Genomic DNA, 27,851 nt, shown 5'->3' with positions numbered 1-27,851 from the left:
AGGATAAATGAATTCATCCGATCCAATAGTTCAATTTTTTTTTATCGAACTATTATTTTCTTCCAGGCTAATGTAGCTAATAAACAATAGAAGTCAACAGACATGATTTTTCTGTAACCACATCCCCAAAACTTCTCTCAACCTGCTGAAAATGCATCCATTGACAGTTTTGTTGATGTGGTTTGGGACACAGTATGATGTAAAATGACCTTAGTCAACAGTGTTGAGAGAAGTTTTGAAGATCCATTTCCAGAGAGGTTTAAGTAACTTCTAGTGTTTGTTAGTAACATTAGCTTCCGAACGCCAACGCTTACCTACTGAAGGACAAATTAGGACAACCAAACAAGTCCTGGCTGACGACATCAGGGGTGAGTAGATACTGTTTACAAGTGACTTTTCGCCAAACTACTTCTTTAAAGCTCACTAGATTCTGAAGAAAAGATATTAGATCAGTATCAATAACAGTCGATATCAATGTTTCAGTATCGCAGTCAGAAAAGAAAAGGCAGTATCATGCCAGCTCTAGTCTTGAGCTTAATTACCGGAAAATAAGCCAATGTTACAATGGGTTAAAAATCCTTAAAGAGAGAGAGAGAGAGAGAGAGAGAGAGAGAGAGAGAGAGAGAGAGAGAGAGAGAAGAAAAAGTAAGAAGGAGGTACGTGTGATCATTCATTATAGTCCAGTCCAATGATCTTGGAATGGGGTGTGTTAAGCTTCCCCCTCTCTGTGTCTCTCTTTCAAAACACACCTACGACTCCCAGACGCACCATCACTGGCTCTTTTAACTCCTTTCAGACGCAGCTGGGACTGAATTTACTGCTTGTTTTGTCTGCTCTCAGGTGAATTCGGGACGTCCGAAACATCTCGCCGCCTATTCAGTTCACTGCGGAGGACTGCAGAGTCTGATTACATCCCTTTCACCAAACCTGTACTGAGGAGCTCCTTTCTCAGTTCCCTTCTCCCTCTCACTTTTCCCTCTCACTCTCTTTTCTCTCCCTCTCTCTTTGCATATGCATCTGCGGGACTTTCTGAATCAGAGTGTGTCCTACACACTCGTCGGGGTTTACACGCTCTTATGGATTCTTTCCTGTGTTCAGAGTAAGACTCCAGGTAAGACACCATTCTCTTTTTTAATCACGCAGCATTTATTTGCAGGCTCAAAGGTTAGCTTGGCCGTCCTGTACCATGCCGTGAACTTGTAACGTCAAACAATGAATTGTTTTTCTTAATGAGTCACTTTTATCTAATCAAAAGAGGCAGTTCAAAGCTTCTGTGCATGAAGTGGATGATTTAGCCTCTGTTTGCTTTAAGTTTTATTGCTTTTCTTTCCGGTTCAGTCGTGCCTTTTTGAATGCAAGTATGAGGCCATAACTCTATTTACATATCACTTATGGTTAAATAGAAAGAATATATGGGGTCATTAAGATTAGCCCTATTGCTAAATTTGGCTGTTGAATGCTGCACGTGTTTGGTGATAATGCTGAGGTTTGGAAGAACACTGGCTGGCTCTGGAGAAAACATCTGGAGACCATATGTAGTCTATTATATAGTAGGAATTCTGCTGCTGGATCAGTTTTGGTCTTCCCCATTCTAATCAATGCTTTTACAAGGATACCGGGGCTACAGAAGATGTGCTCTTCTGAAGGCCTAGAATTATATGGCTCTTAGTTTATGCTTTGATTACTATTACTGAACACATTTCCTGAGAATCAAACAAGATTTGTTACATTTACCACATCTTATCCAGCGCGATGTATAATTAAAATCATCCTACAGAGCTGGGCAAACGTAGCATTAGGAGTTTTGTCACATTCGCAACAGGGCAGTAAAAGAGCTGCATGTAACTCCAGAGCCACATGTTGCCATCCCCTGATAAATTATGTAAACACAACAAAGTTTCAAAATGTTCTGTTCAATCCTGAGTCCATTTAGTCCATATATGGTCATCTAAGATGCAAAAACAGTCTGTTTTGAATGGGTTCTCTACTGTTCAGTGGGTCTTTAGTGAATCATTTTGTAAATCAGATGTTTGAGTGTGAAGAACCTCTTGAAAGCATAAGGCTTTAAACCTGGACTGTTTTTTTGAATGAGGTGCAATACAGGCAGCCAATCAGGACAGAGGTCATTTACATATTTCAGTCACTTAAAGGCATAGTAACAAACACAGTCTGTTTAATTCTAAATGATAAAGAGAGGTTGGAAAAAGACGATCATGTAAAAATGTATTTTGACTGTTTGATATATACAGTTACATAAACATCATAAGAAGGTGTAGCATAGTGGTCCTTCATGTTTTAAAGTGTAGTAACCTACACCAAGGCCACATTTCACTCCTCTTGCAGTGCAGTAACATAGAAAATTTGCATTTGAACCAGATAACTCACAGGTATATGCTGCAGATACGGCACAATCTGGTAAGAGTACATTTGGACACCTCAGTGTTCCAGAGAAACATTCCCGGAAGAGCGTGATGGGAATGCAGTCAGGGTTCTGAAGTGACTGTACTGAGATCCAGCTGCCAGTGCTGGCATTTCAGAGAGGCTATGAAATCACTCTTTCTGCTGAGTGGAACAATGAAAGGGCTTTCATGAAGGAGTCTCACAGTCGCTCTGTCTAAACACGGCACGACTGTAAATATTGAGCCTCACTGTGGCGTCACACTGTGACAGCACAGTGGAATGTTTTTGCAACAGTATCTGGAGAATTTATTATTTCAGATCTCAACTTTCACAAGCCGCAACAAGAGAGGAGCGTCAACACTGTGAATCCATACATTTTAATATTTGTAACACTTTCCTGTAAACCTTTCAAAAAGCACTTTTTAGCTCGGAGCAAATCGAGGAGGGTCTGACTGGAATATCAAATAAACTGGTGTTAAAGAAACAAACAAATCAAACGTTTATTTGATGTTACAGTCAAGTTTTCCTCAACCAGTAGAACAAGTTGGAGAAGTAGACTAACTAAACACTGACATTTTCAATAAGTGAAGTGATTAAAACCGAAACATTTGGATTGTGTGTATGCAGTGGCTTCAGTGTCGCAGTTCACTCTGTGTTTTACACAGTTCCTCATTTACAGCCTGACATTAAAACCATTAAAGAGCTTAATAAAAAATAACTTCAGGTGAATCTTTAAATGAATCAGCTCTATGGAGCTCTTTTATGGGGCCCATATCATGAACCTAAATTTCCTCACTTTTTTAAATAAAAGGGTTCCGTGGGGAAGCCTCAGGACGTTCTAGGCCTCCAGAGATGGCCTACAGATGTCTGTGAAATAAAATAAAACATGCCTGTATATGTTAGTTTATTTTTTTATTTAAAATAATCATCCTTATTATATTTCAATTTCGCAAATATTGCAGGAACACTCTTATTGGCACTTGGCAGACTCTCTTATCCAGAGCGACTTCAAATTTGATCATTTTACACAGGCAGGTGAAGGTAGTGTTGGGAGTCTTGCCCAAGGACTCTCATTGGTATAGTGTAGAGTGCTTAACCAGGCAGGGATTGAACCCCAGTCTACAGCGTAGAAGGCAGATGTGTTACCCTCTGCACTACACCAACCTACTTTTGCTGTTAGGTTTTGGCTTTTGAAACAGGTTTAGGTCTTAAAAAGGCAAATGGAAAAATTGTTTAGTTAGATTTTTTTACTGTGATTTCTAAATAGATACAGTCAAGCTAGCTCTTTTACTGGTCAGGACTTCAGGAGCTGAACTGAAGGACTAACGTGTCAGATTAATCAGTAATCAAGAAGTGACGGTGGAATCAACCAATAATGTTTTCATTTACAATAAAATTCCAATTCTGTGAGGAAAAAACAACATCACTCCAGGCCTTTTGGACGTCCTAAAGTCCTGGTTTTGTTACTGACTGTGAATAGAAGCGGTAATTTAACCAGTGCAGTTCAGATGTTTGAAATGGAAAATAGTGGCGTTTATCATAGATTTATTTGTTTATTTTACCAAGCTTTGAAATTCATGGCCCGAAATTAAGGTCTAGCTCTAACAGTCATGGTTCTCTGCTTAAAACAGTTTGATGCAGGCCTAAATTAAACTGCAAGTCTGTTTTGAATTACTTGTTTTTGTGATGTCACAAGAACCAACACACTTACAAACATCTGCCTATTCAGCCTACAGAACTACAGCTCAGCCCATTCACAACTGTTCTTGATAGATAAAGTCACACAAATGGCATAAGTGGACCTCAGGGAAAAATAAGATGCAAGAAAAATGCAGGATACAGGTTAAGTTATCCTTTTAAACTCCTTCGAACCACCGGTGGTTCCAAAACGCACTTTGTCATATTCTTTATAACTTTCATATTTCATAAGCTACATTCTAAAGGTGGGGGTCATATAAGAGCTGTCTTTGTTCCAGTCAAACAGATGGGTGATGTAATTTTAAACCCTTATAATAGAAGAAGCTGAATTTTTTTTTCTACTGAAAGTCGACCCATTTTTCCACAAATCTGAATAATACATAAAATATAAAAATAAAAAGAGCGTCAAAGATTTTTGGCTTTCAGCAGTAAATTGTAATCATATAGAAATATGTGTATCATAAAACACATGTTCTGTTAATTTGAGGGGAACTTTTACAATAAATAAATAAATAAAATAAAAATGTACATTTATTTCATTCAGTTATGGCATAATTTGCCTTACGATTTGGTCATGTAAACTCAGATGGACAAAAAAAAAGTCTAACTGCGTCAGATGAATGAGTTGTTTAATTGTTGTTGCCAATGTTCAGCAAAAACTTCTTCTAACATTGATATATTTGAACATGAATGTAAAAGGTAGCTGGCTTCAGTGATGTACAGGTAAAGCCTTGTGTGTAAGGGTGGCTGGTAATTTAGGCCTGCGAGAAGAACATGTTGGCAGGAAATGTGGGCACGGCTGCTGATTCACAGAACAGATCCTCGCTTTGATTTTGAGAGCAGAACGCATCACCTCTGTGTTTTGCAGCAACCACAGACATATGACTCACATTCCTCGTTGGCTCTAACTGCAGTCTTTAGCGAATGACACAAATGCCATTATTAAAGACGCTGAGCTCATTTTCCAACTGTTTGTGTCTCTTTGCCGAGTCATAGCACCCCTGAAGTGGGCAAGTGTTCACCATTTAAGTTTAGATGCTAATTTCTAACACAAATTTTCACATTGCTACACTGATGTGACTCACAATCAATGAAAGGACATAACGGTGTCAATCAAATGTTTTCCTAAAGTGAGAGTTATAACCAACAAGAGGCCACATCATGGTAAACATCTGGAACTGCAGAACTGCTTTACTTCCCTCATATAAAAGCATTAAAAAGCTAATAGCATTTTCAGTTAAACTGTCAGCATCACAGATAATGGACACTAGCAGTGTGTCCCAATTCAGAGGCTGGATCCTTTGAGGGACGTGGTCTATGAAGGCGTGTCCTCCAAAGGATGATTAGACCCGCGAAGGCTGAACTGAAATGAGCTGGTCTGCCCCTACGGCGGATTTCCTGTTTGTGTCACGGCACTGCTGTTCCCACCCTTACTGCTGTCCCACAAATCGCCGCTCCTGTCAAGTTACTTTAAAGTTCTTTACAGACAGAGCCAGAAACGATTTTAGTTGTCTATTTTTTTCATTTATTAGAGCTGGAGATGCTTCCCCGCCGGCTACTGATGAGATTGTTGTGTTGTTTTTTTTTACATTTGTATCATTAGCTATTCGCCTCAAAACCCAATACTTAATTGTATATAAAAGTGTTTTTAAGCCGCCGTTCCCTTCTCTGCTGACGCCGCCATGTTCTGAAATTCTCATCAGCACGCAGTGAACCTCGGGAATATGTTGGCTGGTGAATGGATCCTTCATTGCCATGGAAAAGAAGGACACATTTCTTGGCCGCCTATGAAGGAGCCTTGGAAATGGGACAGCCTAGTCGCGCCGCTGTGACGCAATCGGCCTTCAAATGCAGCCTCTGAAGGACGCAGCCCTGAATTGAGACACACTGTAGTTTTTGCTGAACCATCCCTTTAAAGCTTACCAGGAGGTTTCACTTCTCACTGTAATAAAAAGCGAAAGCTCATGGTGACCCTTAAACAAATGATTCACCGAAATAAAAACTCATTTACTCAATGTTCCCTCAGCTTAAATGCTGTCGATTGGCTAAGACGTGTTTGGTGTCTGAAGTTTGGTGTGACATTCGTGATCCAGAATACAGGTCCACGACCGGCTGAGCCCGATGAGGCCTGACAACACACTGAGTTTTGTTCTGGGTTTGCGAGAAATTTTTACATACAACACCAGGCTTGGGCTGAGCTTGGTTTGTGTTCTAATGAGTGATTTTTATGTAGTAGATTTGCTTTTATTTAAAGAAATTTCAAAACTCTTACGTAATTTCTCTCTCTCTCTGTCTCTCTCGGTGTAACAGTATATAGTGTACAGCTGTGTTTAGCAGGTCTCTGGCGTTTGAGGAGTGAGTGAATATGTCTGTCTGAACTGATTGAAATCAGATCTTGCTTGTTTAGCTCACAGTAGTAGCAGCAGTAGTGACAGGAACTTTACCGCAGCTAAAAAAAACCGTGGATTTTGTTACCATTTTGTCTAATCATCCATCTTGGTATGTGTCAGATCGATTTAGCAGTACCAGTTGCGTTCGGTCTCAAAGCCTACGTTCAACAGCAGGTAAGAGAGGCCAGAATCATATGTGACACAGCTGTGTTGTTTGTGTTTCAGTGTGAACAGCAAAAACACACTGAATCTGATGTATATGGTACATGACATACGTGGTACTGAAATCCAATATGCAGCGATATGACTCAGTCTAAACACCCAGAATCCACCTGACTTTTACATCAGCCCAACTCAACAGTGGGAGGGCAGTGAGGTAAGAGACCTCACAGACATTTGGGCTGATGTTTCTGAACAAACAAAATTAGAAGGCACTCATCGCAACTGCTCCATGTTCGAAGACAATTTGAAAGAAACGGCTGAACACGCCCACAGGAGGACAGTGTCAGAGAAAAGATAAAAGTTCAAAGAAAGCAAGGATGTGAACCACAAAAGTGACAGCAGCCGAATCACGTGCCCTTTTTACAGTGAGCTATGGATTCTGGGTTATAAGTCCGTTATAACCACTGTCAGCCACTGGAACCTCTTGACAGCTCCTGTGATGCTGGCAAAGATGAAACTGACACCTCCACTGCACCTTAACATGAGCATTAACTTTAGGCTAGTGGCTGTTACTGTCAACATTTTGTTTGTTTACCTCTGGGTGAGTGAACCACATGAAGCACTGTTCTTTTGTAGTGGTGCACGAAGTACACAAACCATGTACTTGAGTTAAAGTAGAGACACCCAAGGTAAAATATTACTCCAGTAAAAGGAGAAGTTCCTCCCTTTAGACCTCCACTGGAGTAAAAGTACTAAAGTATTTGCCTTCAAATGTACTTAAGTATCAAAAGTAAAAGCACTAAAAGATTAATTATGGCTCTGATGTCCTATTATCATTTTTGTAACAAGACTCGCTTCATTAACTCAGTTTAGGTGAAAATACTCCAGTGTCTCTCTTGGTAAACCAGTCTTTAAATAGAATGTCATTAATTAGTGACGCTGATGTCTATTATAATTATCATAAACACAAAACACTGAAGGTAAACAGTTTCCATCAGGTAGACTGCACTGGGTCGGTATGACCAACAGGTCAAAACAAGCTCAAAACTAAGTGACCGCTGTGCCCTGATTGGTGTTCTTGCTTTGTGCTTCTTTCGTTTTGACATGTTACGTTTTTATGCACACATAAACCAAAAGGAACGACAGATTTCTCATAATGTAGTGGAGTAAAAAGTGAGATATTTGACTGTGAAATGTAGTGGAGTGAAAGTAAAAAGTCACCCAAAATGGAAAAACTTCAGTAAAGTACAGATACAGGAAAAACTACTTAAGTACAGAAACAAATTACATTTACTGAGTTACTGTCCACCACTGCTCTTCTGAGAGAGCGATTCAGTTTAGGAGCGTGATTTGTTCTGACTTGTTCAAAGTTGGATATGGGTCACATTAAAAAGGTATTGTGAACAGCCTAACAATAAAAATTGGATTTTACCTGCTGTGTGAACGTAGCCATAGTACAGGTCAGGTTCTCGCCTCAGTTTAATCCAACATCAGTACCTGATCTCACTAAAGCTCTTGTGGCCAAAAGCAGTCATCTCACAGCAGAAGGCATGGACAAAAAGGTGATTTGATGCAATATTGTCGATGATTGACAGGTAACCCGATGACAGTGCTTAAAGGCAATAATCAGCACTTTGGGAAACAGAGAGAACTAGAGAGGAGTATTTACAGCTGAATCTGTTGGGATATTCAGGTTCACATTTAAGAAGTGTAATAGTTGAGAGAGAGAGGAGAAGGTTTGTTGAGAAGCTGGCTGTTCGCTCTGCTATGCACTGTAATGCTAGCTTTACCTATAGGCCTCTCCTCCTTATACTCAATTTTCTTTATGAGCTTCACTGCACCTCAGTGTGTCTCTCTGCAGTAAAGCAACCAAGCTGAAGTGTCTGGATTATATTACCCTTGACCAGCTAAATTAGCTCCATCCCTGGAATGTTTTGAAGTAGAGAAAGTCTCTCTGATCACTGTCTATGGCCAGGAAATGGGATCAGCAAAGGGTATAAAAAATTTTTAGTATTTTCCTGACAGCTTAGGTGTTCCGGTGGTTTATAGGAATTAAATTATAAAAATTGTGGAAATATATTCATGTTTTCCAAACACATCTATAACTGAATTACAGAGCAACCTTACTATAACAGCAGAAAACACATCATGGGCATGGCTTTAGTAACCCATTGCAGTCTGAAGTTTCTCCAGTAGAGAGCGCTATTAGCACAGAATTCCCCATGACTCGTCACCAGAAGAAGCTCATGAACGGTAGCATCAGTTAAAAGACAGGTGAAGTAATTTTAAAAGATGTTTGGTTATGTAATATATATTATATATTATATTACATAATATGTGAATGTATTAAAGATTATCATTGAAACCATTGATGTGAAAAAGCATAGAAACTCAAAATGGACAGAGAGCACTTAAAAAAGCTGCAGCAGCGCATGTTTATTGTGTGTGTGGGGGGGTGGTTTGGAAAAGGTTGAGTTTGTTGATTCTTAATAGCAAGGCTTTCTTCTGGCAACCCTCCCAAAAAGTTGTGGTTATGTAGGTGGTGTCTGATTGCAGTTTGGGAGACGTTCCAACCCCAAGACCTATGTAATGTCTGCGGTTCCACAGCTGTGATGGAGATTCACTCAAACCATCCTCCTCACTGTGCGTGGGGTCAGTATAGACAGGCATCCTCTTCCCAGCAGATTCTTCCCAGCAGAATCTCCGGTTGTTTTTAGGCTGCTTAATTACTGCCCAGGTAGTGGAAATTGGCTATTGGCTATATTTAGCTATTTTTTTGCAGTCATTACCTGATTTGTGCAGCTCAACAACCCTTTGTTGACCATCATTGCTGTTTTCTCTGTTCTTTCTCAAAGTGATGCATGAACGAAGGAACTTGGCCTGTGTTTCATCTCATATACATTCCCTAGTGAAACAGGAAGTTATGGCTGACCATTTAAGTGTTCCTAATTGCTCAGGTGAACTTAAAAATATAAAATATGAATGGGAACATATAATGGGGAATAAATAACCATTGTGGCACACAGATTTAAGAAACATTTATTTCATACAAGATTTAGTTTGTACTCTAAAAAAAGATTAGATGTTTGTAAATATATTGAATGGAAGATCAAAGGATGAGCAATAAAAAATGTTTTTTTTACAGCCCATTTTGCTCATGTCCACCAGGGGTGCCAATATCTGTGAAGGACATTTTGCATAAGGAAAGTAAAGGAACTCTTATGGGATGGCAGGGAGGCGGACCCAAGTGCAGAAAGAAGAACCCGTGAGAAAGGATCCTAAATGAATTTATTGAGGTGATGGAGTGTGAATTTCATGGTTGTGCATGTCGGAGTTGAGGTGGCTCATAGCCAGGCTCGAACCGCAATGTACTGATTGGCGGTTTGAGGCGTTACTGCTGCACCACTGGGAAGCACAAGCAAAAACAGGAAAAACAACTCAAGGAATGGGAAATAAAAAAAAATAAAAAAAAAAAACGATGGGAAAAGGGCAAACAAAGGCGAGAAAAGTGAAAGAAAAGATAATCAGAAAACAAAAACACTTCCTCTGTAATTATGAGAGGAAGGTTGACTTTATGTATGTACACTTTTTGTATGGCTTGGAGTCGTTTCTTGTTCTAGCCTTCTTATTGGCTTGAAGTAGTTTTGGGGCAATTTCTCTCTTTTGTTGCCCCTTTTTTCCTTTTCCTTCTGTTTAAATACCCACCTGGGCTAAGTACCGTACCGGTCACCCCTCTACAAAGGTGTGACAAAGGGCTGCTGTTTGCCACAGCCTTAAGTAGAGGAGTCCACAGGTGTGCCAGGTTGGGCTTTATCAGCCCGAGGGCTTCTGGGAATTGGAGTTCCCTGAACTTGTGGCACTTTGCAGACTGGGCCCTTACAGAAACAATCTTGTAGAAATTCATAAACTGGAAAATTTTCTAGGAGAACCTAATCAATGTCTTTATTATTGTGAAGTCGACCAGGAAAACATAACAACCTCAATGACATTCACTATGTTCACAAAAGTTTGTAGACACCTGCTAATTAAGTAACAGCCTCTTCTTTTCTGGTAAGGCTTTACATTACATGTGAGAATTTGATTGCCTTCAGCCACCAGAGCATTAGTGAGGTCAGGTACTGATGCTGGATGATTGGTTCTGGTTTGCAAATGCCACTCAAACTCATCCCAAAGGTATTAGATGGAGTTCCATAACTCCAGAGAACACAGTTTCACTGCTCCACAGCCCATTGCTGGGGGACTTCATACCCTTCCAGCTGACACTTGGCATTGCGCATGGCGACCTTAGGCTTATAACCGGCAGCTCCAGAGCATCCCATGTAATCGGCACTGCTTTGAGGTTATACAGGCTGTGTGAGTGTAGTGGAGCGCCTGTGTCAGTAATGAGTGCACATTAAAGTAGCTGAATTCACTAATAAAAAGGGGTGTCTGGACACTTTGAGACACAGTGTACTGACCATGCTGCAGACTTAAAACTAAAGTTTTACCATTCGTTTTAAGTAGCTTTAAAAGGGTCCACGTTCAGAAAACTACATTTTACTCACTTTTCTCCCTGACTTTTTTAAATATAGTGTTATGTAATATGTAAACACTGTTAGTTTCAAATCACTTCCCAGTCCTTCACTTCACAGTTCATACATGGAAACTACAAAAACTGCCATTAAACAGCCACTAAAACAAACTCACTTTCATAAACATGTCTATTCAGCTTACAGCAGTTTTGCCCTGCCCATTCTCACTGAAGCTACAGTGTGAATCTTTCGACCTGGACTTTTTTTTGAATGACAGCCGATATAGGGCAGCCAATCCAAGCAGAGATCATTTACAAATATAAAGGCACAGTAACAAAAACAGCCTTTACTGCCATTACTGTTTAGTTTGAAACAGATGACATTTTACCTTTTAGTAGAATTATAGTGAAATGTATCCACCAAGCAAGTTCCCACAATCCATTTACAACTACACCGATCAAGCATAACATTCTGACCACCTCCTTGTTTCTACACTCATTGTCCATTTTATCAGCTCCACTTACTATATAGGTGCACTTTGTAGTTCTACCGTTACAGACTGTAGTCCACCAAACATGAGAGAATGATTCACCACCCAATTAGTACCTGCTCTGTGAGGGTCCATGGGGGTCCTGACCACTGAAGAACAGGGTAAAAGGGGGCTAACAAAGTATCAGAGAAACAGATGGACTACAGTCTGTAACTGTAGAACTACAAAGTGCACCTATATAGTAAGTGGAGCTCATTTATCATTTGAATAATGCAGAAAAAAAAAACATAAACCACCAAAACTTACCATATCAGAAACAAAACAAGTCCCTCTGCAATGAGCTTTAAGCAGGTAAACTGAAACCGTCTCACCAGTTCTCAGAATGTCCATTCCATGCCCGAAGGCCTTTTCATACCTGTATGAGATGATGCAGTTCATCAGTAATCCAGGGTAAGTTTAGTTCGCATCCAGACACACAGCAGGACACCAGGTGACTGTAGCAAAGTTCCTCAAACCCACAGAGAGTTGGTCGTTGGCTCACAGAGCCAAAACGTTCTGAAAAAGTCTGGAGATTCACCCAGACCAAATCCAGTACAACCAAACCCTTCTGGAAAAGAAAACAAAAACATGTATAAAACATATGAATGAGACGTTACCATCCATCACTTTCTCTACAACGAGACGAAGCTAACATTGTATAAAAAGCTTCACAAACACAAACACATTACTCACGTTGAGACAAGGAACATACAATTCCTCAACAAGGGTTTAAAGGAACATGTTTCTGGAGCCTTACACCCCAAACATACTTAAGTTTCCCTCCAAATCTCTTCTTCTTCTCCTGAACTAGGGGTTGACACTGCCCTCTAGCAACTGAGAAAGGAATTCCCCCGGTGACAGTGACTGCATACTGTCACACAGTTACACGATGACTCTCAACTGATTTTGAAAGGTGAAGTGCCCATTATGAGTTATAAATTTATGCACCCCTTTTTTTGTTTTCCTCAGATGTTGACGTCACGTGCATCTACTCTGAAGACTGCATCTTGCCTTGTTCCTTCCCTCCAACTGATGATGTGGTTGTTATTCAATGGTACCAACAGGAGAAGCTGATATACAGCTTCCAGCAGGGTGAAGACGAACCTGACGACAGCAGCATGTCACTGTTCACCGACGAGGTGTCCAAAGGAAACGCTTCCCTGCTTCTGAAGGACAGCAGGATTCAGAGCAGAGGACGGTACAGATGTTTGATCAATGCCACCAAAACTGTCAAGGAGTCGTTTGTCATAGTGAAAGTTGAAGGTTAGTCTTGTTTTTGAGTAAACTAATCAAAATATTGGTTTTAAAACTACATTTTACTCACTTTTCTACTCGACTTTTTTAAATAGTGGTATATAATATGTAACCACTGTTAGCTTCAAATCACTCCCCAGTCCATACAGTTCAGACATGGAAACTAAACTACAAAAACCGCCACTAAACAGTCAGTAAAACAAACTCATTTTCATAAACATGTCTATTCAGCTTACAGCAGTTTTGCCCTGCCCATTCTCACTGAAGCTACAGTGTGAATCTTTCGACCTGACGATGGTTTTTGCTATACATTTAAAGCAAAGAGATAAACTGGCACGTATGACTTCACAGCCACATACTGCGTTTACCTGAGTGAATCAAAGTGTATCATCAATGATAAATGGCCATGTAAGCCACTGTAAAACTAGATCCCCTGAAAAAAAAACAAAGTGGTCGTAATCTTTACAGTTATAGTTTGTATTTTACATAGTTTTGCACTAACAAATGATGCAAACTTACACAGAGTTGTTAAGTTATCTCACATACACTTCCTACTGTGTTTTCTCAACCTCAACAATTAAATATACTTTTCAGTACTTAGTGTGTCCACGTTCTGCCTTCGTTACAGCTTTTATTCTTTTTAGGAGACCTGATTTCAGTTTTTCAGAAATCTGCAGGGATATTTTTTCACACCTCCAAACTTCAGTCTTAGAAGCTGGTTGCATTTTTCGCTTTTATGATCCAAATAATCCCAGACACATTCAGTGATGTTGAGGTCTGGACTCTGGGTCGCCAGGCCACTGTTCTGAGAACAGCATCAGCTTCTTTGTTTGACCTCTTTTCCACTTTTCAGTAAAGAGTTCTTTCAGCTACAGACCCTTGTAGATCCATAGTGTTGAGTTGTCCTCTCACAGTGAAAGGATGGACAGAAACACCTTCACATCTGAAGAAAGAGTGGGGGCTTCAGATATTTTTCCATTTTTTTCCATTTTTGGAAACTTCTTTTTTCCACTTATTTCTCTTTTGACTCGCCCCTTCTTTGTGCACGTGGACTATTTTATGTCTAATTTCCTCATAAATATGAATAATTTGAACTTATTACCAATAATTTCAATAGTACCCTATTACAGAGTCATAAACCACATTAGCAAGCCTATTTGAGATAATGCGATGGCAGTAAACTTACATTACCCTCACAGATCCAGTACAAAACTAAATTTACATACAATGTAAAGAGCAACAGGCATTTTCAAATTATGTCAAGAACTGAAACACAACAAAAATGGAAATTTGAGGTTTTCTTCTGACAGCAGCGATATATATATATATATATATATATATAAACAAACATGTGACTGAGATGTTATAGTGTTGTAACTTACAGCCTTCAGTATGTTTGTATAGCGTTTAACCTTCACTATATGCTTATTCCAGCTCCCATCAGCAGGATCTCCATAGAGGCCAGCCCCACTGGGCAAATTCAATGCTCATCACATGGTTTGTATCCAGCTCCTGTGTTGACGTGGTCTACAAATCCAAGCATCGGTAACCTGCGGTCTCTCATACGAATGAGTCCAGATTCAAACGGCCTGTACAGTGTGGAGAGCACGCTGCAGAAAGTGAACAAGAGCACCCCGCTCACCTACATCTGCACCATCACATCCAAGTACAGCTCACAGTCATGGAAGGCCTCACTGCTTCAGACAGGTATAGTGTCTAATTATAATATTATCCACAACCCCACTGCAATACTACAACCTAACAGTTTGTTTTCCAAGTCATCACCTTTAGAGAAGTTTCAAATTATATTTCATATACATTTCATATATTTACTTAACTGCAGTTCTATGACCTAAAAGCGATGGAACAACATGAGGCCATATAAACACACATAGTTTCCCCTGTAGTCACTCATGGCTCTACCAATAGGTAAGTGCTCACGCTTGGAGCTGTGTAGAAGGCTACAAATACAAATCTGCACACCCACTCTTCAACAGAAAGGCTCCAAAAAGGTCTCTAAGGAGGATTGTCATAAGGGAGAACTTTTGGCTCCCTAAAGAACCTTTCAGCAGTAAATGAGATGTATGAGTGTGAAGAACCTTCACATAATATAAAAGTTCTGTACCGATTACCTTTTTCCTAGAACCATCCGTCCAAAAACCACTTTGCTTCTAAGACTGTAACTACACTGATAAGACATCAGCCAAGCAGCTCAAATCTAATGTTTTTCTCTAAGTGACAATTCTAACCAATCAGTTTGGACTTCAGTGTAACTGTCTGGCTTTGCAGAACTGCTTTGCCCTAAAATATCTCTGTAAAACGGACAGTGGGGAGAAGAATGAAGCACCCATGTGTGCCGTATCTTTAGCAGCTGATTAATTAGTCTTAGTTGTGCTTATTTTACCACTGTAGCATTTGTTTTACAATTGAATCGCCTGTATCGTTTGTCAGCGGTGTGACTTTACATGCATAGCATTTTGTTTGTTTTGCATTTGTTGTGGTTTTATTTTACAGCTCTTTGGGATTTAGAAAAGCTTATTACAAACAAAATGTATTATTGTACTGTCATAACTAAATGTGAGGCCCATTCATTATATGAACTTCATCTACTGCTCTGACAGTGTTCTTGAGGCACTGAAGGTGAAATCTGCCCTCTAGTGTTCATGGTGGTGAATGCAAATTCATTTTTCCTCTTTTTCTCAACAGAAATGGTAGGAAAGATTGGCCATGAACTGATCATTCCATGCCTGGCTCCGAAAAATCTGAAAAACTTCACTCTCACTTGGACGTTTGCAAAAAGGAACAAAAACAAAGATATTCTTACCTACCACAGTCAAAGCCACAAGGTCATAAATCAGTGGAAAGAAGAGGCAGAGCTGGACCTGGAAAAGGCTCGAACCGGGGATGGATCCCTTTATCTAGATGATCACGAGGTCTCAAAGCATGCTGGGAAATACACCTGTACATTCTCAGGCCCCCGGGTCACATACATAGTCCAAACGTCCGTCAGCGTCAGTTCTTCCAGTGCAGCTGCACAGAAAGGTAGGAAACTGTGGGAAACGTTCAGTGAGCATGTAGGATTTATGCATGCAGTTGTATGCAGACCTCTGAACACCCCTGGCTACATGACATTGATTTCGATGACATGAACATCCTCTACAAGCAACAAACTTAAATATGGCATTTGTTCTGAGCAGTTACTGCACAAGTTCTACTTATTAGCTAAGTTTGACATATTGGGAAAAACACATATATGTAAAATATGTTGTTTTTTTGTTTAATCTTTGCTGGTAAAGTGATTTTGCTTTAAAATGTATTCTCTGTAGAGAAATGTTAACTTATTTTCACAGAAAATCAACAAAACATGCTCTTTAACCACAGGTGTCCAGACTCTGGATACTGTATGTACATTATTTATGTTCCCTTCATTCATATCTGTCCTACATACATCCTTTTTTGCCAATATCTCTCTATAGAAAATAGTAAGTCTAAGCTGTGGGTGCTGGCAGTGGTGGTGGCTGCGCTGACTGTCCTTGGTGTCCTTTACTACTTATACAGAAAATACATAGGTAAATGAATCATATATTAGTCTGTTTTGTTTGCATATACTTTCCCATAATTACTAAAACTTAACATTAAATAATTCATATTGTTAATTACATATTAATGGTGATGGAACAAAATCTCAGATCCCAAAAAAGTACCCGAAAAGTGGATAATTCTGTCATTTTGGCCTGTTTCCGTTTCATTTGTCATGAAATTTTGACACAGTATACATTTTTCAGATTATGTTAAAAAATAAAACAAAAAACAAGACAAATTATGTTACAAGGTTGTTTTCTGACAGATGATATGTTGTGGACCAATGATGTGAGAGCATAAATGCTCATAATGTGTCTTTTGTCTGTAGGAAACTCTAAAGCGTTGGAGGAAGACACAGAGATGCAGGCTGTGAAAGGTATTAGAGCTGCAGGCATTTCTGTTCTTTAAACCAAACAAGTTGAAGTTTAAACCACCTAAACTTCACTCATTGGCAGCCTTATTAGAAACGCCTGCCCTGCTGGTGGACAATTACAGACTGTAGATCTTTTGATGCACAATTTTGTGTCTTCTAGCCCTTCATCAGTGGTCACTTACTGACCACAGAGCCGCTCCTGGATAGGTATTATTTGGGTAGTGGACTACTGTCAACATAGCTAATAATATCTGGTCAGCAGCAGTTCTGTGGTCAGAAACTGACCAATGATGAATGGGGTTGAGGGTGGCTAATTGTGCATGACAGTAGATCTGTAGTCTGTAATTTCACATCTGTACAGTGGACCAATAAAGTAGGTGGACCTTAAAGTGTCCAGTGAGTGGAAGTACAAGGTAAGTGTTTGTAATAAAGTCAATATTATCACTTGTGAAGCATAATGAGTAACTTTGTGATGCAGCGAAATGAAAATTCTTGACCAAAAAGCGAAAGAAATGTTTTTTTTTTTATATATAATTTAAGATTTATGCTTTTAAATATACATAATAATGCTGACACTGCTTCAAAGGCGACTAAGAGAGAGCTAAAGAAACACTGAACTGAGAGACCTAGAGGACTAATTTGATATTAAACAGCTTGTTTAACATTAAATACAAAAAACTGTAAAATTTCGAAAATATGGTTTCCCAAAAGCATCTAAATCTGAATTCAAGAAAGTGTCTACTATAACGACCTAAAACACCTCGTTTTTTAATAACTAAAGAGCTTGGACTTTGCTTTGGAACACCTGCCCAGCAGTCTGAAGTGTCTCAAGGAGGGGGCGCTATTGGCATGCAAGTTGCTTTAGTGTTCAGCCAATAATTTTAGCATAAGAAGGATCTAAATCCATAATAAGCACGAACACGTGTTTGCAATAACAACTGTCAAAGTGAGAGGTAAAAAGGTTTATTAACAAATGATGTTAAGTTACTCTGTATCGTTTATGTGATGTCCGTTAAAGAATTTAATTAAATCAGTTCATGTGTAAAAGCATGTAAGTGAAAAACTATCCTGAGTTCAAAGTGTTTCACTGTTGATCTGCAGCTCAAGTTGTCTGAGTATATCTGTGTGGACGATGCAGGAGAGAGAAAGAACAGCGTTTTTAATCACTGTTTCTCATTTTCAGTATTATTCAAATTATTTTTTGAACAATATTAAAAATATTGTATCAATAGATTTTGATACCTCACTGTAGGCCTGTTTAATCTTTGGCTTTCTCAGCCAACATTTTTAGGCTTCTTTCTTTTTTGGCTCAAAAAGCACAACTTTCGAATTTTATACTTACTAACAATTGCTTCCTTCCTTACAGGCAAAACGCCAGAGGAGGTACCGGCAGAAATCAGCCCACTGAACGGCAAAGGAGACTCTTAGCTAAGGAAAGAAAGGGGGTTTAAGAAAAGGGGCATATTAGACAACAAACACAGATAAATAAAGGAACAGCTGTAGGTCAACAAACTCGCTGTTGTTCATTTTATGCCGTAACTCACTGGCTGTCCTCAGTGCTCAAGACTGAAACTTTAAGGCACTGACTTTGTGATGTTTTAATTTTGGTAAAATTTGAGAAATTCTTCAAAATTTTGGGGGGGTTTCTTTTATTTTTGCATTTGTAACATGACTCACCTGTGTTAAATGCATAATTGTGGCTCTAATTTACTCTTAACTGAGTGTAACCATGTACTATTGTTTATGTTAAAGACATGCCTGCTGCTTCACACCACACAGCCTCGGGCAGATGAATACAAGAACGTGACCACACAAGTCAAGTGCACTCTATTTATACAGTGCTTTGGCAGCCGTGCTTTTGTCCCAAAGCAGTGCTGTACAGGTCTAAACCTGTCATGAGTAATGCAAGCTGAGAGTGGGAGTGGCAGGAAAAACTCTTTAAGAACAAGAAGTGTGAAAGTTACTACGCATGTACGAGCTCATCTGCTGAGCCCCAGCTTTTTCAGTGAGCTCAGTAAGCTCACAAAGACAAGTCGACTTTATTGGCTCCCAGATGGTTCTTCATTCAATAACAGTGTCAGTTTTTTGCTCCCAAAATTTTCAGTAAAACATTAGACTACTGTCTAAGTAATCAAAATGTATTATGTTTGTTATTTAAATGATTTTAATTGAAGATAGACAGAGGGACAAAACACAGGAAAATCCGTCAGCTATCGACAAGCAAAGGCAATTAAAAATTAGAAAAACTAACAAGCCACACCTGGAAACACAGCTGAGAATTACACGAACACCGCCAAGAACAAAACCAGAGGCAAACTCTGAGGGGACCAGGCTGGAATGTTCCAAAGAACCAGGAGAAGTTTGTGATTCACATCTACAGCCTCATAAGATCTACACATTTGTTTGGTCTTTACTTACAAAATACAGATCAATGCGAGTCGGCTCCCAACGTTCACCCGACTCGTATGCAAACAAGAACACATGAACCAAACCATCACTGCAACACTTCACTAATACATGAATCTGCTTGTCACAGGTGCAGTTTCAGTATCAAACAGACAGCTGTAGTGATCTGTCCTGTGTGTGAACAGCTGATTACAACATGTTCTCCTTGTTAGCCCCAAACCTGTTGCATGTTGAGTTAGTTTGTCTTTGCTTTTGTTCTTGGCAGTTTTCGTATAATTCTTAGCCGTGTTTCCAAATGTGTCTCCGTAGTTTTTCTGATTTTTGCTCATGTAGCTTATCTTGAAATGAATCCAGTGAAATTGTTAATCTAATAGATTTTTAATTACATTTACAGCCTTTAGCAGACGCTCTTACCCAGAGCGACTTACAAAAAGTGCTTTGTTGTCCCTCAGAGAAAGTGTCTTTGCTAGTTACCAATAGGTTAGAGAGAAAGCAGGTCCTGAGCTCAGATACTGCTAGAAACAAAAGTCCATGTTGATACCCAGAGAAAAAGGAACAGAGTTAAACACAGTGCAGTGCAGTACTGCGCTCTGTTAAATAATAATCATAATGCCATTTTTGTTGATTAATTAAAAGGTAGACTATGTTTTTTTCAAAATTAAATGATCAAAAATATCGCTAACGTGGCTATTTTTGGGAACAAAAAGTAAGACTCAAAAAGAGCTTAAAGGGTGCCCATCACTAGGCAGCTGAGACGTAAGTTACACAGCAAAGTTGAAGGAAAACAACCCCAGCAAATTAAAACATAGATGTTTATGGACCATTTATATCTTACCTTGAATACCATTTAAAAATGGCAATAAACTCACAACAACGGCACAGCAACTTTTTTATTTAACACAAACTAACATTTTGCTTTTTTTGCTTACTTACTGAGAAACTAACTGAGGTAACGACGGACAGCAATGTTGCTCAGCAGTGATTGGAGGACTAAGAAAATAAAGCTGCCCGTGTGTGTTCAGAATATGTTGCTGTAATACAAGAACAACACAGAATGTCTAATTAAAATATTTAAGTTTAAATTACCAGCAAGTGTTGAGTATATTTTAAGCACTTTATTGTCTTCTCACTCTGTCTCTGGTTGGTTAAAAGGGGTTTGAAGTCTTCTCAGGGCAGCTTAGCCTGTCAGTGCCTTCTCTTGATGTTGGGCCTGGATTGGTCTACTAGAGAGCTTACACGGACCAAATTTTCTTCATCAAAGATTTAGTAATCTCTAATCTGAGAGTTTAAAGTATAAAATTATGGGTAAAGAAACTAGTTTATTACTATAGCAGAGGTATGAATATTGTGTATTAGATCACAGGGCAGCAAGATACGGACAAAATATCCTATTGCAATTTACTGTGGTGTGTAATGCAACATTAAATACACACTGGCGACCCTCGATGTGCCACAGTTAAAAACTGGCCTGCATTGTACTGACCAAAACCACTCAATGCCACTGTCACTAGGAGGACAAGCTTCCTCTGAGTCGTCTGAAGCTCCACCGCATCTTTTTGAACTGCCGCTAACACATCATTGGACAGCTCAACACGCTCGGAGGAGAACACAAACGGCCAGTTCTGTCACGTCAGCTAACAGACACCTGTGCTGGATAGCACTGCGCTGAGTGATGGGGGGAGAGATAGGACCATCCTGTCCTCCCAAAGAGGCCAACTGCACTCTTTTGGACTCCTGGCCATGGATGGCTGTAGTATAGATTGGACCACTTTTGACATAACATGACATAAATATAAAAACTACTTTGTGTCTGATTCATAAAACCTTCATACGACATGGAAACAAACAGAGACTTAAGTGCAAATGATGAATCAGCTTCAGGTCGTAAAATCAGAGAAGATTCATGGAGCTGTCATGTCAAAATATTTCTAGGAATGCTCTCACATTTTTCAGGCGAGCTGATTTTAAGAAAGAACTGTTTTGTTTTGTGTCTGTTTCGTCTGCTTCCCAGCCTTTCAGCACAGGCTGCTGCAGTTGCCCTGGCAGATGGGGGTGGGGTGAAGGGGTGGATGCAAGACTTGAACTGTACCCCTTTTCGCCTCATTGACCTGTATAGGTATGCAGTGTGTAGGTAACACACATGTTACATCTCATTTACATGAGGCGTGCCTTAATTTATGCAGATTTTTCCATAGGGAACCAATAAAAATGATGGCATTCAATGACTCATGAGCCAATGGCTGTGGTTGTAGGTGAATTTGAGGTAGAGCAGTGAATGCACTGAACCCCCACTGACCGAACAGTGCTAAAACTACAACAACTGGAAAGAAGAAAGTGTGAAAAAAAGACAACGTCTGTTTTTAGACAGTGGAATGATGTGATTGTGTAGTGTGATTATTTTCCTAAAATAAAATTACATGCTGTGTTATTGCAGCAGATGAGATGCTTCTGCAGCTTTGTTTCTATATATTGTAGCCTTCATCGCAATTAAAAGAGACACAGTTTTTGTTGTGTGGTGGCGAAAGCTACGCTGTACATAAGCATTTTCTTTTTACTAACAGCTCATTTGCTACTCTGCTCACGTCTCACTCTCTCAGCTCTCTCTGCTCACAACACATATCCCCTCAGGCCGGCCAAGTTCCTAGGCAGAACAACCCTGTGAAGAAATGCTGAAGAACATATAACCCAAACTAACATGTCAGAAGCATTTCTTAAACACACTACTATATATATATATATATATATATATTATATATATATATATATATATATATACACCGATCAGGCGTAACATTCTGACCACCTCCTTGTTTCTACGCTCATTGTCCATTTTATCAGCTCCACTTACTATATAGGTGCACTTTGTAGTTCTACAGTTACAGACTGTAGTCCATCTGTTTCTCTGATACTTTGTTAGCCCCCTTTTACCCTGTTCTTCAGTGGTCAGGACCCCCATGGACCCTCACAGAGCAGGTACTATTTGGGTGGTGGATCATTCTCAGCACTGCAGTAACACTGAAGTAGTGGTGGTGGTGTGTTAGTGTGTGTTGTGCTGGTACGAGTGGATCAGACACAGCAGTGCTGCTGGAGTTTTTAAACACTGTGTCCACTCACTGTCCACTCTATTAGACACTCCTACCTAGTCGGTCCACCTTGTAGATGTAAAGTCAGAGAGGATAGCTCATTTGCTGCTCCACAGTTTGTGTTGGTCATCCTCTAGTCCTTCATCAGTGGTCACATGACGCTGCCCACAGGACGCTGTTGGCTGGATATTTTTGGTTGGTGGGCTATTCTCAGTCCAGCAGTGACACTGAGGTGTTTAAAAACTCCAGCAGCACTGCTGTGTCTGATCCACTCGTACCAGCGCAACACACACTAACACACCACCACCACGTCAGTGTTACTGCAGTCTCAGGAGCTGTAATAATGCTGTCCTCCTCAAAAATTCCTTCTTTACAACTTTGGTTCCAAGTACAACTTGGTTTGTGCTCGAGTGGTTTTGGTCAGAAATAACACAAAAGTACTGAGAATAATTCTTTTTGTTTACCTTTGTGTTCTGTTATTCTGCCACAAAATGGACAGCAGGGGATGCTTATGAGATGAGTAATAATTTCATCCAGTTAAAAAACATCACATATCATGCGCTTACATTCACATTTATATTCGGGTGATTTCAGCCTGGTGTTCATGTATGCCTGCTAAATCACAGTAATACACCCAGCTTACAATACAACTATCAGCGGCTAACACTGCTTATTTGCTGACGTGCTGTCCCAACTTGGAAACTTGGGGCTTATCCAAAAATCGGAGTTTCCCACAAGTAAATGTGCCGTGGTCGTGATGGTGATTACGCATGCTCAACTCAGAAACACGATATTTCTGACACTTACTGAAGACAACAAGTCCTCTATGGTCGGGCTCTTATGAACCCAGGCTTTCCTTATATACACTTTGGATTTCAGTTTCTGAAAATTCCTTTCATGCAACTGGGAATATTTCCAGGCACCTACGTTCTAGCTTTCAGTCGATTTGTTTTAGAGCACAGGTACAATCATTATACCACGGGACAAGGACAAAATGCACAAGTACAAAAATATAACAGACGCCTGCACTTGTCCACTCTGTAATTGCTTTTCTTTATGGTGTTAGTTACATGGCCTGGACAGAGGCCTACTCTCCTTATGTCCACTCATGCACGCCCAGGTTAAAGTTTTACAGACTTAATTGATGTGTCCACAAGGGTCTCTCTCTCTCTGCCTTTCTCACGAACATAGACCGGGAGAAGCAGCGAGAGAGAGAGAGGGAAAGAGAGAGAGAGAGAGAGAGAGAGAGGGGCACAGAGAAAGAACATAACACGCAGAAAGAGAGAGAGAATGAAATGAAAAACAGAGAGAGTTAGAGAATAATAGAACAGAAAACTGAGAGAAAAAATAGAGAATAAGGAAGGTGAGAGTGGAGGAGTGAATGAAGGTAGATGCCTGAGTAACAGTGTAACAGTCGCGCAGCCATGATGCTTGCAAAGACACCTGCTGCTGCTTTCCTGCTGATCTTTCTGAGGGCCTGCTTATCTATAACGCATCCACCAAAAGGTAAGATGTTTACTCTTTAACAAACAAGCAAAAAAAAAAAAAGAGCAATAGAGTTCTAGCAACTTTTGGTGCTTGGACCCCTAATTAGACCAATTTTAGAACTGGAAATGTTCTATTTCAGCCTGAAGGAGCACAAAAAGGCCCATTTGGATTTGCCAAATTTAGTGAAAATGTAAGACTTTTTAATATTTCTTTCATTCTGAGCTTTCCAAAGTCAGACTTCTGTAGTAGCGGATTGAGACGGAGTCACGGCTCAGTGGAGCAGGTGTTGTAGGAAACTCCATTAGTCTCAGATTAATGCCCAGGGTGTGAGGACACAATCACACCCTGTTACTCATTTATCCTCGTCCAGTCCGGAGGGAAATTGAATAGGCAGATCAGACTTGGGCAGTTAAGCTGAGCTTATCGAACAAAAGGGGGACGTGAGGTGCTGCCAGCTGCTACACACTTTATCAGTTTACACTTTGGCATGCAGCAAAAGGAGCTGCAGAGGAGCTATGATGCCCTTTGTTGCATCCACATTCTTCAGCCATTAGAGGAGAATTCCACAAATATCAAAAATTTCTGCATAATCAAACTGTTAAGATGTAAACAAAGTAATTCAAAGTGGTTTCATGTGCAGTGCTCCATTCTAGAGAACCTGAGTCAGAGTTCACAGTGATTGTGATAGGAACCAGATGTCTGAAGTGTTTAAATATGAATATGTTGCCTGTGCCTGAGACATTGTTTTACAATAGTTCTGAAATAAGCTTTTGGCCTAAAACATATTTTCAAAGTACATTCATGGTAGAGTCGTACATGAATGATATTGTGAGGCAAAGTATTCCTCAAAAACACCTTATTCAGACTACAGTTACTATTCACTGTTATTGGACCTGCATCAACTACGTGTGTTACTACATAACACAGAAGACCATGTAGGTTTTCTAGTCGTTTTAAACTGTAAATAAAATGCTGTATTCATATAATTGTGTTGTATATATCATGTTCTCTGGTTCTTATCAGCACCATTTAAAGAAATCCGAGTCAGTAAGTTCCTCTACAATACACACATCAAACCACTCTGAATGACTTTGTTAACATCTAAATTATTGGGTTATACAGAGATCATTCCTCAAAAGAGCTCAGTCACACTGAGATTAATAACTGATCATCGGGTTCGTTTATCAGTCTAGCAGGTTTTGTGAGGAAGTCATTTTTAGGGGTATTTTTTTGGGGACCCTGTTTACTCTGCCTGCATTGATTTTAAAATAGTTCATAAACAAGCACTGATGATATTTCTTTTAAAATGTAGTGGGTAAAAAGTAAATTTATTGGCTTAAAGTATTCTCCAATATATAAACAACATTTTTGTCATTTTTCAGTTTTTGACATAGGTTGAAAATGCCTGTTGACCTTTACAATGCATGTAAATTTCATGATGAATGGACCAAAAGAAACGGCCCAAAATGACTTGGAAAAAAGTCTGGTTCCATAGACTTACATTAAAAGTAAAGTAGTTTTTTTCCTTCTCCTGTACATACATATGTGTGTGCGTGTGTGTGTGTGGTGTGTGTGGTGTGTGTGTGTGTGTGTATCTATATATATATATATATATATATATATATATATATATATATATATAAAAGGTAACTGTATTCTGAATACTGTATTTACAAAAACTTGTATGGAGTACAGATACTTAGTTTCTGAATACGTATTTTAACATTTATTTGTCATTATATCTCACCTCTGTACATTACTACTAATATAGTGACTCAGTCTGCATTGGATATACTCCAAATGTCAGTTTGAGTAACTTTCTGTATATTTTTCAGTCAGTCACTCTCAATCCACCAACTTCCTTCTCTAATTTACTGAACAAAAGATTTATTTACTGTCCAAAACAACCAGTGGACCTACATGTGACGTGTGAATTTTTATCCTTAATCCATATTTTAAAAATATACATTTTTGGCCAAAAGCTGTTCTCAAAACTATCATAAACAATGTCTCAGGCATCAGGCTGTGTATTCATGACGATTCAATGTAATAACATTCTGTGAGGAGCTTGAAGAGGCATTAAACTCTTCAGATGTCTGGTTCCCATCAGTACCATTGTGAACAGTTCTGACTTGGCGAGGCTAGAACACAGCATTTAACATCAAACCACTCTGAATGACACTGTTTACATCTTAACCATGCATTGTGCAGAAATGTTAAACATTTTAAAACTCCTTTAAAACCTTTGCCATATAAACTGATCAGTAGGCTACACATTACACACTACACGCCATTTAAATGTCTCCTGATCCCTGCATTAGATGCCGACGTCACCAGTACTTTCCATTGTATGTGTGAATCCTCTAACGCTCTTGTGAGGCTACCATGAAAGGATGCTACACAATGTCTCAGAGGAAGATGTATTCACAGAGGATTTTAAGGATGACTAAGAATGAATGTTATTGCATAATTGCCCATGCATGGAAGGAAAAGTACCATTCTATCACAGCGGTTAAAAAGCATAACATCTGTTCTTGCTTTTGAAAAGATTACACCAAAACAGATGAATGTGACTAATATGGAAACATTCTCAGGCGTTTTGGAGAAACAGAGAGGGGCTGGCGTGCATTAGAGTGAGGGAGTGTAGCAAAGGCAGAGCTAAGCCTGGTGTAGTTTATCCTTTTATTTAACATACATTTTATTTATATTCATCTAATTTAACGACAATATAAAACACATCACATAGTTGCCTTTTACTTTTTTCTCCTGTCAGCTCCAGTTGTTAAAATTGCTATGCTTAATCTAAATCTCTTCTTAATATACCAATAATGGTGTTGTATGTAATGAGCTTGGTTTTCCTTTGAAGATAGTAAGTGACCGCCATTATGACAAGGCATTATAACATGAAACTTCGGTGTACAGGCCAGAGATGAACTGGCCTTCGGAAGGACCAGGACAATTCCAGGAGGGCCACATTGCATGTAATGTGATCAGTCAACCCATCTACAGAGCCATCTACTGGCCAGGGATATATTTGAGTGATATTATATTGCAAAAAGATATCATGACACTTATGCAGGGTACACAATATTTACAGACAATAAAAGAAGCCACAGTTTTCTTTTTCTCACTAGCGAGCCTTGGTTAAGTCAGTGTGGCATATACATTATAAGAAAAGGGAGGTAAGAGTAAGAAATGAAGACGAAAATGTGAGGATTTTTGAAAAAGCTATTTTGCCTGAAGGCAATGCTGTGTGTATAGCAGGAGAAACACAGTTACTCGAGCCCTGTCTTGGGGCCAGTCCCATTTCTTATTTTTACCCCTACCTCTTGTTTTCGAGTGTCACCCTAACCCCTTGGAACTGAGTTACAGGGTAGTGGTTGAAATCTGGCCCTACAAAATGGGTCAACCCTCAAATTAAAAAAAAAAAAGAGCTTTACTTCATTAACGGCTACTAGTGCTGCTCTGTAGGTGACCCTGCCAGTCTGCAGTGACAGCAGAGGAGGGTAAAGTTCAGCTCCTCACTGCTGGGCTTTAGTTACATTTAGGGCATCATATGCCTTCAAAGAGGGGGGCAATTATTTATTATCACCACCCCTAATTCTTCAGTGATATGAAGCTGAAGTCAGATATTCACCAGATTCTTGTTCAAATTTTCCCGTTCCACCTTAAATGGTGCAGCAGTTACATTCTGGTGCTTCAGGCGTCAGAACTGCTGGACTGTTTAAGGTGGAATGGGGAAATTACCTGGCTAGCTACCGAGATGTTTTTATGCTTGTTATGAAGAAAACAACCATAATACACTGAAACAACATTAAACTAAGATAATACAGTGGTTATCAATGTTTTAAAGGAGGAAATTCTCACATTTGTGTGTTTCTTTGGTCTCTTGTTCTCCGTCTCGCTGGATTTTCTTTTTTTCTCATATCTCTCTGTTTGGAGTCTCTGAAAAACCTCCGTTTGGAGGGTCATGTA

General features: G+C 39.5%; 1 protein-coding gene across 1 annotated transcript; it reads left to right on the top strand.

Annotated features, from left to right (window-relative positions):
• The first annotated feature begins 258 nt into the window (after positions 1–258).
• hhla2a.1 (HERV-H LTR-associating 2a, tandem duplicate 1) lies at positions 259–18,499 on the top strand. The gene is made up of 8 exons (XM_036595349.1): positions 259–368; positions 841–1,111; positions 12,660–12,953; positions 14,379–14,651; positions 15,651–15,986; positions 16,421–16,513; positions 16,855–16,902; positions 18,266–18,499. Exons 2-8 carry the CDS (start codon positions 1,012–1,014, stop codon positions 18,325–18,327), a joined length of 1,206 nt encoding a protein of 401 aa, XP_036451242.1. The 5' UTR covers positions 259–368; positions 841–1,011; the 3' UTR covers positions 18,328–18,499.
• Positions 18,500–27,851: the final 9,352 nt, after the last annotated feature.

The sequence above is a fragment of the Colossoma macropomum genome, unplaced genomic scaffold, assembly GCF_904425465.1.
Source record: "Colossoma macropomum unplaced genomic scaffold, Colossoma_macropomum, whole genome shotgun sequence".
Lineage (NCBI taxonomy): Eukaryota > Metazoa > Chordata > Actinopteri > Characiformes > Serrasalmidae > Colossoma > Colossoma macropomum.
The sequence above is the reverse complement of the archived record's forward strand: the minus strand, read 5'-3'. Positions and strand labels throughout refer to the sequence as shown.